Source organism: Lates calcarifer, linkage group LG1 (genome assembly GCF_001640805.2).
Source record: "Lates calcarifer isolate ASB-BC8 linkage group LG1, TLL_Latcal_v3, whole genome shotgun sequence".
In the NCBI taxonomy this organism is placed as follows: domain Eukaryota; kingdom Metazoa; phylum Chordata; class Actinopteri; family Centropomidae; genus Lates; species Lates calcarifer.
In genome coordinates this window covers 809,258-825,480 of record NC_066833.1, presented here as the reverse complement: position 1 = coordinate 825,480, position 16,223 = coordinate 809,258, and the positions used below count along the sequence as shown (strand labels likewise).

At 38.0% G+C, this 16,223-nt stretch overlaps 1 protein-coding gene across 1 annotated transcript; it reads left to right on the top strand.

Moving 5' to 3' along the window:
• The first annotated feature begins 2,422 nt into the window (after nucleotides 1-2,422).
• On the top strand, nucleotides 2,423-15,658 carry tmprss3a (transmembrane serine protease 3a). The gene is made up of 11 exons (XM_018696618.2): nucleotides 2,423-2,651; nucleotides 3,604-3,717; nucleotides 6,560-6,676; nucleotides 7,697-7,820; nucleotides 8,831-8,950; nucleotides 10,350-10,396; nucleotides 11,063-11,228; nucleotides 13,542-13,711; nucleotides 14,477-14,572; nucleotides 14,730-14,872; nucleotides 15,425-15,658. The coding sequence occupies exons 1-11, from the start codon at nucleotides 2,618-2,620 to the stop codon at nucleotides 15,656-15,658; spliced, it is 1,365 nt and encodes a 454-aa protein (XP_018552134.2). The 5' UTR covers nucleotides 2,423-2,617.
• The last annotated feature ends 565 nt before the right edge of the window (nucleotides 15,659-16,223 follow it).

Sequence of the window (16,223 nt, the reverse complement as noted above, 5' to 3'; positions counted from 1 at the left end):
AAAGGTGTGGTACATAGTGACTGTCCCACAGAGATTTATCACTAATCCTGTGGTGACCCTCAGACCTATGGAGCTTTTTAGCATCTTAATGCTTATTGTTGGGCCTGAAAACCCTACTTTCATCACTGCCTGATAAACCCACTGTCCACTTCCTGCTCAGCACCTTTAGGGATCATTTAGGGATCAGTTGTGGCAGCCTGGCTCAAAAACTGTGACAAGGAAGGGAGATGGCACGAGTTGGCAAGTTAAATTGAAGAATAAATTTATTTACAAGAAAAGTAAATTAATCAGCCTAACCAACAACACAGGAGCACCCAGCCATGCCAGACTTCAGACTGAGGGCTAATGTAAGAAGGAGCACACACTGGACCTAGGCATGGTTCAATCAGCTGACAACCCTCCACCCAATGCCTGCAGCAAAAAGAAGTACAGAAAAAACACATATTAGGCTGTGTGATGGTATTCATTTTTGTTTTTACAAAATATTTATAAAATAAAATATCTATTTTTTATAATCATATTGTGTAGCCTGTTTCATGTTGGACTGAATCTTTACACAGACAAACTTTCACAATCTCTGAAAGGGAGAGCAGTCAATATTATTATGTTGAGCACCATGCAAGTGAATTAAACTTCTTGTTGTTGTATTGGAAGCTCAACAGACAACCTAGCTTACCTACAGTAAATAGTCACCAGCTAGTTTGACATGAGCCAGGCTAACTAGCTTACTGAGATAATCTGGCCTGAAATGAAGTAGAAGTGATCATATTTATTTCCTGCTCTACCTTTTTTTAATTGGAGGTTGCTTTGTCAGAGAAAGTTGCCCTTTGGATCCTCTATTGATATTTAAGTCACTCAGTTACAATGTATATGCTTGAAGATACATCTGGCTTAAATGTTTGAAAAAATGAAAAAAAAATTGTTCAGCTTAATACTTGACAATTTTTCAGTATTTATGCTGACAAATAATTTGACATACCTGTGTATGACTCAATTACACTGGGGCATAAAGACAAAAAAAAAATACAATAGAGATGATTTCATTTGTGGTGCTCATGCATTGAATAACAATATTAGAAAAACTCAACAGGAATGGTGTGTACAGAAACAAAGTCACTCTCAATAATCCATGGACATGCCACTATGATACAGTTTTCATTGGAAGTACTTTCTGTCCAAAAATAGCAGATTACAGATTTTTTTTTTTTTTTTTTTTCAGATGAAAGATTCCACTGCTTTAAACCAAGACATTTGAGATTTCATTCACTTTTATACTGCATAGTGGCAAGAAAAAGTAAGTGGGCCCTCCATTTATGTATAAATGTGTCTCAAAATATGGTCAGGTCTTCATTCAAAGACACAATGTAGGCTGGGAAAAGTATATAAACCTCTCTGCTTATGTACATAGACAAAAGCAAACTGGATTCAGATGTTAATAAACCTGGAGTCCAGTCAGTAAAACCACATTGGAGGTATGAGTCAGAGTTACTTTAACTTAAAAAAAAAAAATACTGAGACATTTTGAGTTTGCTGTTCATAAGAAGCACTGCTGATGTGAATGATGTGTATGGGTGTATTTGCAGAAAGCAGCTGGACAGTGAAGCCACTGGACAGTGTCCAGACAGTGACCAGCAGCTGCCCTCCTACACCTACTTCCCCACACCTGCCTGGACACTTATGGGACACATGAGTATGTAATCCTACCCACAGAATGGGAGGTGCAGGGTCACCCGATCCCCACTCTGAGCAGCAGAACTCACCTGCTCAGGTGTCCCTTTGTACCAAAGTGTAGGCACGGCAGGAGGGCAACCATTAAGACAGAGCAAGAGAGGGTGAAGAATAAGGACGGAGAAGAGAGGAAGGACAGAGACAAACAGAGAGAGGAATAGGGAGTCTGGGGTTATGGTGGTAGATACAGCACAACTGAGTGTGGACAATGGCATGATGACGAAAAGCTTCGTGGAGAACAGTACGTTGGACATAATTTGATCAAACTCAGGAATACAGCTCATCAAGCCCTTTTTTTCCTCAAGGATTTCTGATTATTTTTCCATTTTCCTCCACATCTCTTCCTCTTTTACTTCTATTGTCTCTCTTTTTGTTCTATCAATGACATCTCCACTTATCCCACTGTTTTTCCATCTGTTTTTTGTAGATTCTGCTGCCAACACTGCTGCTGCTGACACATCAACCCCCCCAACAGTAAGTGGGCAACATATAGTCAGCAAAATTAGATAACTGACAGAAAAATCTTTGTCACATGATTGTAAATTGATTTAATATTTTGGAGCTTTGGACTGTAGGTTGGACAAAACAAAACCTCCAGGAAATTTTCATTTGCATACTATTTGCAAGTAACTGATTAATCAGTAGAAAAATGAAGTAATGACAGACAGAAAAATCCTGCCCCTTTTAGGAACATAAGACAGAAGGATCTGAGCAACCAGACCCCTCCAGGATAGAGGTGGTCTCTGTGACGGAGGAAGACCTCCCCATCGTTGAGACCCCCAACACACTGAACGTCAGCCCCCTGGGCAGCTTTGCTGCTGACCCCCATTCAGAGAGTAATTCTGCCAAACCTGAAGAGCCCCACCCTCCAGCTGCACCCAGTCCAACCATGCCAATCACCAAGGTGCAGCCATTTCTCCAAGGTGAGACACTGTGATGTTGTTGTGGTATGGGTACAACATGAAACAATGGATATGGAGATTATAGCTCAAAGGCAAAGGTACAGTAGGATCTGCTTAGAATGTGAGATGACATGAATGACACTCTGTTATGGGGATATTTTGTGTGCATTTTCTGTGCATCTGTCTCAGATTACATGATACACTCTTTACCTCTTTTACCTGTTCTTTTTTTATTTGTATAAAAAAGTATAAATATAGATATAGATAGATATCAATAGTCATACTTGAACAAGTAAAAAGATAATATTGTGTAATTTGTCAAAGTTTCAAGTACCAAGCAGTGATACAAAATTGATAGAAAAGTACAATTTACATGAAGGTTGTGTTTACAAGTTAAGATGCATTCCAATGAAAATCCATAAGATGTAAAAAAAAAAAAAAAAAAAAAAAAAAAAATCCTTGCTAATCAGAGTCTTTTTCAGATATTTAATGAATAAGGATGAGGTAGATGTTGATTTGTAATGGTGGATTTGTACTATGACTCCAAAGAAATTAATATAAAGAACCTGATTTATTTTGTCCATGACTATTTTAGCTTTTCCTTTTGTGTACTTTAAAAAAAAAAATGTTACAAAATTACAAAATATCATAAAATTTGGATTTTTTATATTGAAATACTGCTTGTTCATCTGAAATCATTTAGAAATAAATAATAATTTTTCATTAGCCTCTTGAATCAGTGTGCTAAAATTGTCACATGAAACAACAAGACATATGTCATTAGCAAAGATCTACTACATTTTTTGTAGACCCTGGATAGGTCATTCATGTAAATCAAAAACAAGAGATGAGAAAAGTTGAACTTTTCCACTCCAGTTTTGACTGATCTCATGTGAATCTCCTGTTTAAGTTTGAACTGTTGGCAGGTACACTAAAGATGTTCATCTACTGTTTAACTACTTTCTCTCAATAGATGATGACTTGGAGAAAAGCTGGAAGAGCAGACTGTGGGCCCATCGCTTGGAACTGCTAATCGCTTCATGCCTCATCGTGGTGGTCATTCTCGCTCTCGGCATCGGCCTTGGAGGTGAGGAGCTCAGTGTTGTCTGAACTTTGTCCATTGAGCGATAATGGAGCCACTGTAGCATGGGCTGCCTTTGCTTCATCAATATTTGATGCAGATCTTACTTGTTATACAATTTAGGTCCAGCCCACACACCAGCAGTCATTTTTAATTTGTGTACATTACTGGAATTGTATAACTTTATTATACATTATTTAATCAGGAGGTCACATTGAGATTAAGATCTCATTTACTAGTGAGGCCTGAATACAGAAGAAATCAAATCCAAGAGAGAATTGAGAGAGAGCACTGCGGCAAAATGTTAATTGAAAGCTTAGTATATTTCCCTTCGTCCTGACATTATATTATCTTTGTCAGTGAAGTGAGTGGGAAGTGAGGTTATATTTTTGTTCTTAATGGAATTGACCTATTTCCAAAATTTTGATGGATTAGAACTTGTGCTGGAGATTAGTTCCAACCAGTAATTTGACTTGGCTTTTCTTATTGAGGAGGTACATTGGTTTCTTGGTTGTCTGAAGGTAAGCCAATGGGAAGGATCCCCAGTGTATCTAGCCTTTGCCCAGGCTTTGTTCCGTGAATGAAGTAAGTTAGATAGTTCAATAGAGAATCATGGGCTGGATCTATCTTTCAGCCTGAATTTTTGAAGAGGTGTATGTTTATTTGCTTCAGTCTGGTCCTCAGAGGAAAAACACAATCAGCTGGATTAAGATCACATGACAGTCGTTGGTCATTTGTCATCACTGTTTGGCCTAAAAACCTTATTGGTCACCTGGTCTGTTACATTACTCCAGAATGCTCCATATAATTTTTTATTCCAGAAGTGCAAAAACAGCTTTTTCTGCTCAAAACTAGCTCACAACCTTTTGTGTCTGGTGTCTACTTATATTTGAAATTTCTACAAAGCTGGATTCTGTGAAGCAAAGCAAAAATATAAATAATAATTTTAAAAAATTAAAAAAACACGTAAGTGTGGACTTCACAGCTAGCTAGCAGCTAACTAGTGCTAGCTGGTTGATTTACAGTTAACTCAGACTAACTTTGGTAGAGCAAAAATGCAGAAATTTTCCTGTAGTTGCTCAAGCAAATAGGAGTTAGGTTTAGTTAGGTTAGTTAAATTTGGTGAACCTGCTGATTGAATGCAATCATGTGATTGGCTGAAAGAGGCAAGTGACCTTGGTGGGAAAAAAAAACAGAAACCCAGTGTATTCCAGAGGTCTCCTTTCTATATTCTAGATGATTTAGCAACAACTAATACTTTGTAAGCATGGAAAAAACTACACCTACAAATGAAAGAAAAGGTGCAGCAGGTTTTGCACATAAAACTTACCAAAGGTTTCTTCTTAAATCATTTTTTCAACTTTGCAGTTGGAATCTCTGCTGTCTAAACTATCTACAACATTCAGCTCTCTATGTCCTGCTGTTATTACAGATATAACTGAGCTAACTGTGACCTCTCAGCTCACCTCTTCTGTTGAGCAATGACATGTAGCTCACAGATGTCCATAGCCTATGGGAAATTGTGTTTGTTGGAGGTAGCCAAAAATGTAAATATATATAAATAACTATATTGGATGTATAAAGCAAGCCACATGATATGCTGTTGAGAAAGGTTATGTTCCAAGGCTGAATTTTTAGTTATTAACTTGGTATAACAAATGTATATTAAATTTTGAATGAGGTTTTCTTACTTCTGGAACAGAACCTTAAAGTTCCAGTTTCACTTTCTCTGTATAGTTACAGAATAATGAAATGAAAATTGTTGAAAACTAACTGTTGAAAACTGAGCTGTGAAATAATTGTAATTAAATAGAATAAAAATACTGAAAATCATCTCGCTGCCCCAATACTTTCTAAGAGCCCTTGTTATCTGTACTCCTGGAGATGCACAGAGCAGTGCTCACCCAAACCTTGTTGGGAAGTAACTGGAGTCAAATGGTGTGCAGTCACTATCAATAGGAGATCACTGCTTACATGGCTGGAAGATCAGATGATTATCTGAGCATCTGACTCACCTTAGAACCACAGACATATGAAGCCTGTGTGACTTGCAAGCTAAGATTGACACAGAATAGAGTTTCAACAAGTCAGTGAAAAGGTGTGTGAGTTACCTAGCAGTGGTGAAATATAACCTACTGTATAGTAATCAAAGAAGTTAATGAAAGCAACTGGACTTAGTTATAGTCTGAACGTTTCACTTCATCAAGCTTAGACTATACTAGTCAGTTGCTTTCGATTAACTTTCTTTGATAACTATGACTGATGAATGAGAATATCACAGAATACTGTATAGTAAGCAGCAATGCAGTGATGGTATTTGTTGATTTGTTTAACACTTGTGTACTCTTGATTTTGTAATGCTACAAGTATAAGGTTGTAACTGATATTATGGGCCTAAAGCTAAAAGTACATTAAATACAGTATTTAAGATTTTCTTTTTTAAAATACTGTAGTTTACCTTCACCAGTGAGCCAGTGAAATCAGATGAGTCACCAGTGTTGATGTGTTTTCATCTATCAGATTGACCTCTACATTCAAAGAGGTTGACTTTAGGTGAAATTTATTTCTATTTCTAATTATATCAAAGAATAGGATAGGTTGTAACATTGTAATTTTTGATGGCACCACTGGATGGCACTAAAGTTGGGAACATCAGTGTTGATATTTAGACTCAAAAACATCTATTAAGATTTTGCAAACAGACTTATTGGATGTGCACAACAAACTTGGTAGACAGAACAGAAAGCATTACTCCACCCTCTCTCTCTCTCTCTCTCTCTCTCTCTCTCTCTCTCTCTCCCTCTCTCTCTCTCTGTGTGTGTGTGTGTGTGTGTGTGTGTATCTACAGTGGGTCTGAGCTGTGTGTGGAAGTTTCGTTGTGGCTCGTCATCTCAGTGCATCAGGTCCTCAGCCCAGTGTGACGGAGAGGTGCAATGTGACAATGGAGAGGACGAGCTTGGCTGTGGTGAGACACACACATACACGTAAACACACATACACAGGGCTAGATCTGTATGACTGGCAACTGGATCTGCTTTTAGTCAGTAATCTAGCCATAGCAAATATTTATCAGAATACAAAAAATCCTCTATTTGCCTAAACTAGCATCAAAACAATGGTTATTGCTATAGTGCTTTACAAAATATAAGATTCCAAAATTATATAATATATAAATCAACGTCACCTGAGAACATTACAATTATTCAAAGGCTAACTGATAAAAACAAGTTGTAAGAAATGATTTAAAAGGAGCTGGCTATTTGGTAAGTCTGTGCTCCTCAGGTAGATCATTCATTGCCCTTACAGAAAAGATACCATTTCCCTCTTGACACACGGACAGCCAGCAGGTTCTTATCTGAGGATGTCAGGAGGTGTACATGTTGGTGGAGGGAGAGCAACTCTCAAATATAATCTGGAGTCTAGTCATGAGTTTTTAAAGTAATCAATAAATCTTAAAATCAAGCCTAAAACAAATTGGTAGCTAGTGTAGTGATGCTAAAAGCTGATTAATGTGTTCTATTCTTTCAAAAAAAAAAAAAAAAAACTCTGCCTCTTTTAAACTTAAAATTGGTTGATATTTATTAGATTTTCAACTATGATTTTAACAGTTTATCTATGGCATATCTCCTACCATTGTTTGGATCATTGTAATAATTTTTGATTAACCCAAATTTATTTAAGAAATGCAACATGTAAGCATATTAAAACTAGATTTAGATAGACAATGAGCCCCTCTATAAGACATGTGTGTCTAAAGATTGGAATACAGCTTCTGCCTTGAGGTTCTTATCATTTTATATTGTCTAGAGTTTATATTGTGATTAACTGGTTGATACTCCAAAATGAATTTGCAATTAAATAAATTATCATATATATATCTACATTTGGCAAAAAAATGTCAGGTAATAGCAACGTCAATCCATATTTTTTTTATTCATCTAAATCTATCTGTCTGTTTGTTTCTGTCTCTCTGTCTGTCTGTCAGTGCGTCTGAGTGGTAAGAGCTCGGTGCTGCAGGTCCAAAAAGGGGGAGTATGGAGGACAGTCTGCTCAGAGGACTGGAACAACTGGCTGGGGGTCTCTGCCTGCAAGCAGCTGGGATACTCAAGGTCTTGGCTGTAACTCAGATTTCTTTTCCCTTTTATACTTTTTGGCAGTTTCCGTATGTTGTGATGTGATGGTAGATTTGTATCTATAACCCCCTTTTCATCCATCCTGTTGTCTTGATCTACATCCTCCCACATTGCTCAGAAGTTTATGACAGCTTTGAAAAATCAGTTTAAACTGGTTCCACACATTTGTCCAAAGTTCAACACTGTATGTCAGCAACTATTCAGTAGATCACCAAGAAATTTTGTAGAGACAGTATTATAGTCCTCACAGGATAAATCCTTTTATTTAACGCTTGAGTTCATGACAGATTATCTTCAGTTAAACTTTGAGATTAATGTTAATTTACCTGGCTAACATGCTAACCATATGTATTGTTGTGTTGTTGTTACTAAATTACTTTGATTTAGTCAGTGATAGAAGAAGTTTTCAGATTCTTTACGGAAGTAAAGTACCAGTACAGTAATGTAAAAATACTCTATTACAAATCCTGCATGAGAAGTCCTATTTAAGTAAAAGTACAAAAGTATTTGGTCCCTCTGACTGATTTAGTATGTATGACATCATTGGTTTATTACAATTGAAGCATGGTTGTCTGAGCAGCATGTTACTGTTGTAGCTGCTGGTGCTGGAGCAGTTTTATATACAGGGACCCCAGATAAATCTGAGGAGTCGTCAGATGATTGATGGGGGAGGAAAGAAGAAATAACAAACTTGTGGTTCAGTTTTTTTGATGTTTTCTCTAATCTTTGATTGGTGAGATATTTGATTATTCTAAAATTTACTGAAATGAAACCATGTGAGAAGTTTAGAGAGCAAATACATTTGAATTACCAACCAGGCAGACCAGTTTGAGTAACAGATCTATGAGTTTGAGGCTTGTCAGTTTTTATATATATCTTTTTATACATCAACAAGTAAAACAGTTATCACTGTTGATATCAGGTTAAAGTTTGAGCAGTCTCATCATTAGCTGTACTTTCTTTCTGTGTTGCTGTGTGTCTATCAGGTATGTGGAGTCGTTCTTTGTCTCTCTTACCTCCATTGAGCAGGACCTTCAGCACAACCTAGTATCCATCAACCTGAGCCAGGCACAGATCATTAAGCTCCAGAACACCACAACCCTCAGGTACAAAGCACATCCCCATTTGAATGAATGTATGCAAACTGTTGTTAACATTGTTAACAGTAGTTATAGCTCACTTGACAGACTCAAATTGTGTGTTTTAACAAACCTGATGGCTGAATCTGAAGGCTGTTTTTTTTTTTTTAAGATATTTTTTCTGTTTGCTATTGTACCATTTTATGTAGAAACAACATTTCCTACAACCAGTTGCTGTTAGATGTTCACTGTGCTCACAGAGATCAGCACAACTGAACAAATGTGAAAGTGGAGAAGTCTAAGAGGGCTTGAATCAAAGGCAACCTGACTGGGTTGTTGATCACATATACATCAAACTCAAGACCCGTGAGATGATTTTTGACACACACACATTCATATACCAATATAAACTTTATAAGAAACATTCCTCCCCATAAATGTCTTTATATAAAACAAAACAAGGCTACCTAAAACTTAACAGATTCAAGTGGAAAATGACACAAAAAGACTCATCTGTGAGATTGAATAAATATGAGCTCACTGGTAGGTTTGGTTTCCATTCTACCAATGTTGTGTGAAACACAAGGCCAAAAGGAAAAGCTAACTTAAAAAGTAAATGAAAAAGCTAAAGGGAAACTTTTAGACTTTTAGAAACCATTTTATTTTTATGTTTTAATTTGAACTGTTTATTGATGGATTAAAATTTCATTTGTAAATAATTTTTAGAATCTCTCTTTTTATTGACCAAACATCTGTAAAATCACCTATTAATTTCTCTTTTTATCATTTCATTAGATATCAATGAATTAAATAATTATGATTATTAATCATCACTATAATTAAAACTTTTTTCATGATACCTGTGGTCCTCCCTATTGTAGTTGTTGTTATATCTCCAGCAGCCACAAAGGGCAACAATGAACCCATTCAACATTCAAGGGGGTTACAAGAGAAAATACTTCAAGGGTGAAGACTTTGTAGTTAATTTTGTAAATGTATGACTGGTGAACTCCTTCATCTCTTGTTAGGGATCGTGCATTGCTGCTTCTCTGAGCCTGACTCCTACATCATAGATGAAAGAGTCCTAAAAGGGCTAAACATAAAGTACAGTCTTTCCGTCTGAAATGTTGGGGAAGAAAAATTTGTGTCCAAAAGTGGAAGTACTCATACAAAGTGACAGAACCTTCCAGATAAATGTACTTAGTTACTGTACTTCTCACACTGCCGTCAGATATCTTAATTGACTTTGAGGAGTGCACTTCAGTAACTGTTAGAACCTGTAACAATTATTCTTATACTTTCTGTATTCTTCACTGTATTTCCTGATCTGTAAAGTAGATGGACATTAAAAAACTCACCTTGTTGTACTTTTCCATATTTACTGGATTTCTCTGTGATTTGACCTCCATCTCCTGTGTCATCACAGTAAGACTCAGTGCAGCTCAGGGAAGGTGACCACTCTGAAATGTCTGGGTGAGAAAACTTACTGCACTTAGTGATATTTTTAATGATATAATGAGAATTTAAGATGGAGGCAGGAAGAGCTTGTGTGTATATACTGTCTTGCATGGTGTGCATATATGTGTTTGCTTCTGTGTGTTTCTGCTGACAGGTGGTCTGTATTTCTAAGTTACCTTAATAACTCACAGCTGTAATTCATGACGTTCATGTAAATCCCTTTTGAAACTTAAAAGCAACCAGCAATAGTTTAATGTAATGACATAACTGATATGGAACCAGTGTATGTGCATGAGTGTGCATGCCGTAAGGTTTAACTAGTATAGATTTTAAAGTTGATACTAATCATTTGGGTCAAAATTTAAAGGGGTGTTGAAATTTCAAGTGTTTCCTCCAGACTTTAAATCTGATAGAGCTTGTAGAAGCCTCTCAACACGTCTGCCAATGGTAGGTGGTAGGAGAAGCCATATTTCAATCAAAGATTGATTTTGAAGTTATAACTGCTAAGTCCAAAACGTCATTGCAGGTTTTCCAGGCTGTTTATTTTTATTTGTGGTCAATCTTCTCAGACACAGGATGACGGGTGCTAACTAATATTTTAGTAAAGCCTAGTCTCAGCCCAGTGTATGTGAATTGATGTTGGCACTAGGAAATTGTCAAATGCCTTATGTTTGTTTCCAGAGTGTGGTTTCAGGCCTCAGTACAACACTCGTATTGTTGGAGGTAACATTTCCAAACCGGGTCAGTTCCCCTGGCAAGTCAGCCTCCACTATAGCAGTGAGCACCTGTGTGGAGGCTCCATCATATCATCACATTGGATCCTTACTGCAGCACACTGTGTGTATGGGTGAGTCACTCAATTAAACTTGAATAATCTGCATATGAGATGTTACACTATGCAAGCATCCAGAAGAGATATGTAGTGAGTTAATAATTATAATAATTGTTTGTAAAGCTCCAGTTGTTTATCCTTCAGTATGATAAATATGCCTTTCTTCTCCATAAAAATCATCAAATTTGAAAATAGGACAAGGGTCTCATCATTGGTCACAGGGGAAGAACATGTTCCTCTCATTTTTCAAAATCCCACTTTTTCCTGTTTTACAGTTTCAGTTTGGCTTTCTTACTCCTCTGACTGTCTAACTGTCAGACTCCAAATGAGAGAATGCTGACAAAAATGTGTGTGAATGTGTGTGTGAATGGGTGAATGTGACATGTAGTGTGAAGCGCTTTGAGTGGTTGATATGACTAGGAAAGCACTATAGAAGTACAGTCCATTTACCATATATCTCTCAAATATTATCATGAAATATTTGGGGAGAAATCTTTTTTGTGTTTCAAAAGGTGTGGCTGCATTAGACAGACACAAACAAATACAAATGATTTTTTTTTTTGTTTATTGTTTACAAGAAAAACTACAAAACTAAATTCTTGACAGTTTCAGTATGTCAGTTCTCAACATTGTCTGTATCAAAGTCAACAAATAACAATGTGTTCAAAACTGAACAAAAAATAAATAAACAATCACATCACCAAATTAATCTTTAGTAGTCCTGCCATTAGCACGCAGTAGAGCTCTAATCCTGGCTGGCATGTTCCCCATGTGCCTTTCACACCGTTGAGGGGTGATCTTGTCCCATTCTTCTTGAATTACTGCTTTAATTCTTCTAAATTTTTTTGGTTTATGCTTTGAAACAGACCTTTTGATAATCCACCACAGATTTTCAATGGGGCTCATGTCCGGGGATTGAGCTGGCCACTGTGGATACAGTGCTCCTGCAGCCAAGTTCTACTGGCCCTAGATATGTGGCAAGGGGCATTATCTTGTTGAAACATCCAGTTTTGACCTTAACGGAACAGTGCACATGCAGTAGGGAGCATGTGGGTTTTGAGAATGACACAATACTTGGCAGAGTTCAATGTACCATCTCAGGGACTTCTTGACAGTCTTGTAGGACCTTAAGCCATGATCTAAAAGTCAGCCATGTACAGTGCGGGTGGAACACTGGACACCAGTTTGGTTTGACCACTGCTGCTGAAGCTCCTGTGATGTCATTTGGTGGTTTTCCCTGCACATACGGATCAGGATGTGGTCAATTCTTGCTGAAGAAACCCTTGGACGCCCAGATCTTGGTTTGTCTTCCAAGCTGTTAGTTCACCTGTATTTCTGCAGAGTGTATCCAACTGCTGAAGGACTGCATCTGCACTTCCTGGCTATCTGGCAGCAGCTGTACCCTTCCTGGCTGAGAATCTGTATCTTCAGGCGTGTTTCCTGCGTTAGGTTTCTTATTTTAGCCATTTTTGTCTCTGAAGAACTCTCAAATGTGCTGGCTTTATATAGACACGAAGCACAGAAACAAAAATTGTGTCTTTTAATAAAAAGCACAACCTTCATTAGTGGATCACTTGTACCAAAATGACCCAATACTCAAAATTATTTCTTATGTATTTTTATGGAACCAATCAATTTTAAGTTTTTAATGGCTTTTTTAGGACTTGAAGACCTAAGAGCGATTCTTCATGCAATATTTCATAAATGCATGGGGTGACCGAAAACTGTGTGTGTGTGTGTGTGTGTGTGTATATATATATATATATATATATATATATATATATATTGGTGTTGTGCATTACAGGCATAACACCTTGAGAGGCAAATACCTTGAGACCTGTCATCAACATGTAGTAATTAAATACCCAGCTGGAAGTAGTGACTGCACTACTGGATCAACTGGAATTAGATTTTTTCCTCTCTCATTTTATGTGATGTCCTTGAGTATGACCCATTAGAGACTAGTTGTGTGCATGATCATGCTCTGTACTTCATACAGCAATTACCTCAAAAGATTTCTATGTATTGAAATAGATCTACTGCCTGTCACCATAATTTAAACAACCCAGCTGTTATTGAAGAGGGTGTCAGATATAGCCAACTTCTTTTTGTGCTCTGTCGAATAACCAAGCTATTTGTTTAGTGGAAAATGTGATTTGTATTTAAATGTCTCCATTGGCTTGAATTCAGGAGTAGTTCATTTATATTAACAAAACATTAAACAGCCAAGAAAGAATGCTGCACTACAGGATGTAGGATTGTATTTCACTGCACCCCTCACATGTACTGACATGAATATTCTGTTTCACTTCTTGTGTTTGTCATTAGGTTTGCAGACCCCTCCATGTGGACGGTCCATGTGGGGCTGACGGAGCAACCGGTCAACAGGGCCCAGTCTCTGGCTGTGGAGCAGATAGTATACCACGCTCGCTACCGGCCCAAAGGACTGGACTACGACATTGCACTGATGAAACTTGCCATGTCACTTGATTTCAATGGTATTGTTTTTTTTTCAGTGGCCATTTTTCAAGACCCTGCTATTTCCTTCCTAATAATACTTGACATTTTGTTCTATGTTCATACATCTATTCATAGCTCAAAACTGTCCAGACCTGGTCTATTGCACCTCAGCATTTTCAGTATCAGATTCACTAGAAATTGCCAGATGGTCACTGGTTCAATCCTCGACCCTCAGGGTCTTGGGAAGGAAGTCAAAGAGCGGAGCTTGTTCTATCCTCATTACCTCCCCACTGCCTTTGTACAAGGCATATAATCTCTAGCCTTACATATAATATATATTTAAGCTTATTGCTGGGCTAACATGTTGGAGTCTGCTTTATGCACAATGGGGATCAAAAATCACCTGTAGCTTTAGCTGAGATTTTTAATTTAATTTTCCTTTATTCTCTCCCCACAGTCCTGTGAAGTTGAGTCCATTTCCCTTCCTCCCTTCCTTGTTCCCTCTCTCCCACTCCCTCTCAGGTTTCTTGCTCTCTGACAGCTGAGTATCATTATGTGGATTGGTCGTCTTCACCTTTTTCACTACTGCACCCTTTAGCTTAAATGGAGTTGTTTGTACGAAGCTGCTGACTACAGTGTCATTTCAGTCCACCATCTGAAAACATTATTTGGGTGTGATTACACATTAGCTGATGATGATTGAACTGATGCTGATCATGATAGGAACTGCACACGCACACATTGTTGTGCATAGTGTGTCTGATTCTCTGGGAGATTTAGCCCATTAAAGTTCTCCTCTATAGGCTTGGTGGAGCCCATTTGCCTGCCTAACCATGGAGAGGATTTTGCGGAGGGCACCATGTGCTGGATCTCTGGATGGGGAGCAACTGAGGGTGATGGTGAGTCGAAAAATGGAACACAGCTAATTTTATATATTTATAATTTATATATATGTCAACCAGCCACAACTACATCTTGAATCTGCTCTAATAGAAACACTTGCAATTAGTTGGAATTTGTATTCTTGTCACATACATGCTGATGTGGTTTTTCCAGGAGAGACCAGTGTGGTCCTGCGATCAGCCATGGTACCACTCCTCTCCACTAAGACCTGCAACCAGCCAGAGGTTTACCATGGCTACATCTCCTCCTGGATGATCTGTGCTGGCTATCTGGAGGGAGGAATTGATTCCTGTCAGGTACAGCTGCTTTCCTTTAAGCATTAAACACCAAGACTCATCATGGTTTCAGAGCAGCTGAGAAGTCATCCACAGCTGGAATCACTGCAATATTATCTGATGCAGATTATTTATTTAGAATTTGAAAAACACCCTATTTACAGTTCTGATTGAGGATAAACAACTAAACATGATCAGAAATACTGAAGATTTTTACATTATTGTATTTTTTTTACTGTTGGGGGTGAATAATAATCTGACGGGAAGAGAACTGCTGGATCAAGGTGAAGTATGATTTCCAAGATGTTCTGGATTCCATACAGTACAGGACATTTTCCCTGTTTGACAAGTACCCGACAGAGACAAAATGAAGTGCACAAATAAATTTAGCCCCACATGTCATTTTGGTAACTTTTACAGGCCCCATAATTTCTCAGGAATTTTCCTGAAAAGTGCTGTGTAATTTGGTACTGACTGTAAACTGTACTAATATACTCCTTTGATTGGTGATTTGGTTTATGGGATGGGGACTCCCTTATTATGTCTGTGATTCAAGTGTGTGTGTTTCCTCAGGGGGACAGCGGAGGTCCTCTGGCCTGTGAGGACTCATCTATATGGAAGTTGGTTGGGGCAACCAGCTGGGGAATTGGTTGCGCTATGAGGAACAAGCCAGGCGTTTACACTCGCATCACACAGTCACTCAGCTGGATCCGCAAACAGATGGAGGTCAGTACATGGCAAGCTGTGTCCTGTTTCAGGACGTGCCTCTTCAGAAAAATCAGGGGCTATATTCACATAGCATCCTAAGGCTAAAAGTTGCTCCTAACCTCTGATTTAGGAGAAACTTCTTCACAAAGACTGGCTCACAGGTAGTGATGTGCTGCAGGTAATGTGACTCATCAGATCAGTGTTTTGAAAAAAAAAAAAACCCAGAATGATAAAGAACATCTAAAACCATATTTTGATGGCTAAGGTTTAAGACAAATCACTGTCCAGTCAGTGCTCAATAGATAAGGACTGCTGATCTACCAAGCTCCTGTGTAACAAATATCTTCACATTTACTGGCACCTGTCAAAAATTATGTCATCCACAGCAAAGGGATCAGTCATGCCTCCTCTCTTAGATTAGTAGTTCTCTTTGTTACTCAAACTTGCTCTCAGCAGCTTTGTGTATAGGTCTTCAAAGGAAAGCTCATGATAGGAACTAGCACCACTTAGAGGACAAGTAGTGTCAGGTAAGATCCATTGTGAATAGGACCCTAGGTGGAGTTTAGGCCTTTGGAGAACTTAAGACTCGTACTGAACCCTTTGCCTCTTGCCCGAAAGATATGGTCTATAGAGAATTTGCCGAAATGGTCAGCATGTTTCAGCC

Bases quoted from the DNA above. Each gene is read 5' to 3' on its own strand.
- tmprss3a (XM_018696618.2), top strand. From the start codon at position 2,618: ATGCCAATCACCAAGGTGCAGCCATTTCTCCAAG. The intron at 6,677-7,696 runs GTGAGACACACA...TCTGTCTGTCAG, and splicing joins AGAGGACGAGCTTGGCTGTG to TGCGTCTGAGTGGTAAGAGC. The intron at 11,229-13,541 runs GTGAGTCACTCA...GTTTGTCATTAG, and splicing joins GCAGCACACTGTGTGTATGG to GTTTGCAGACCCCTCCATGT.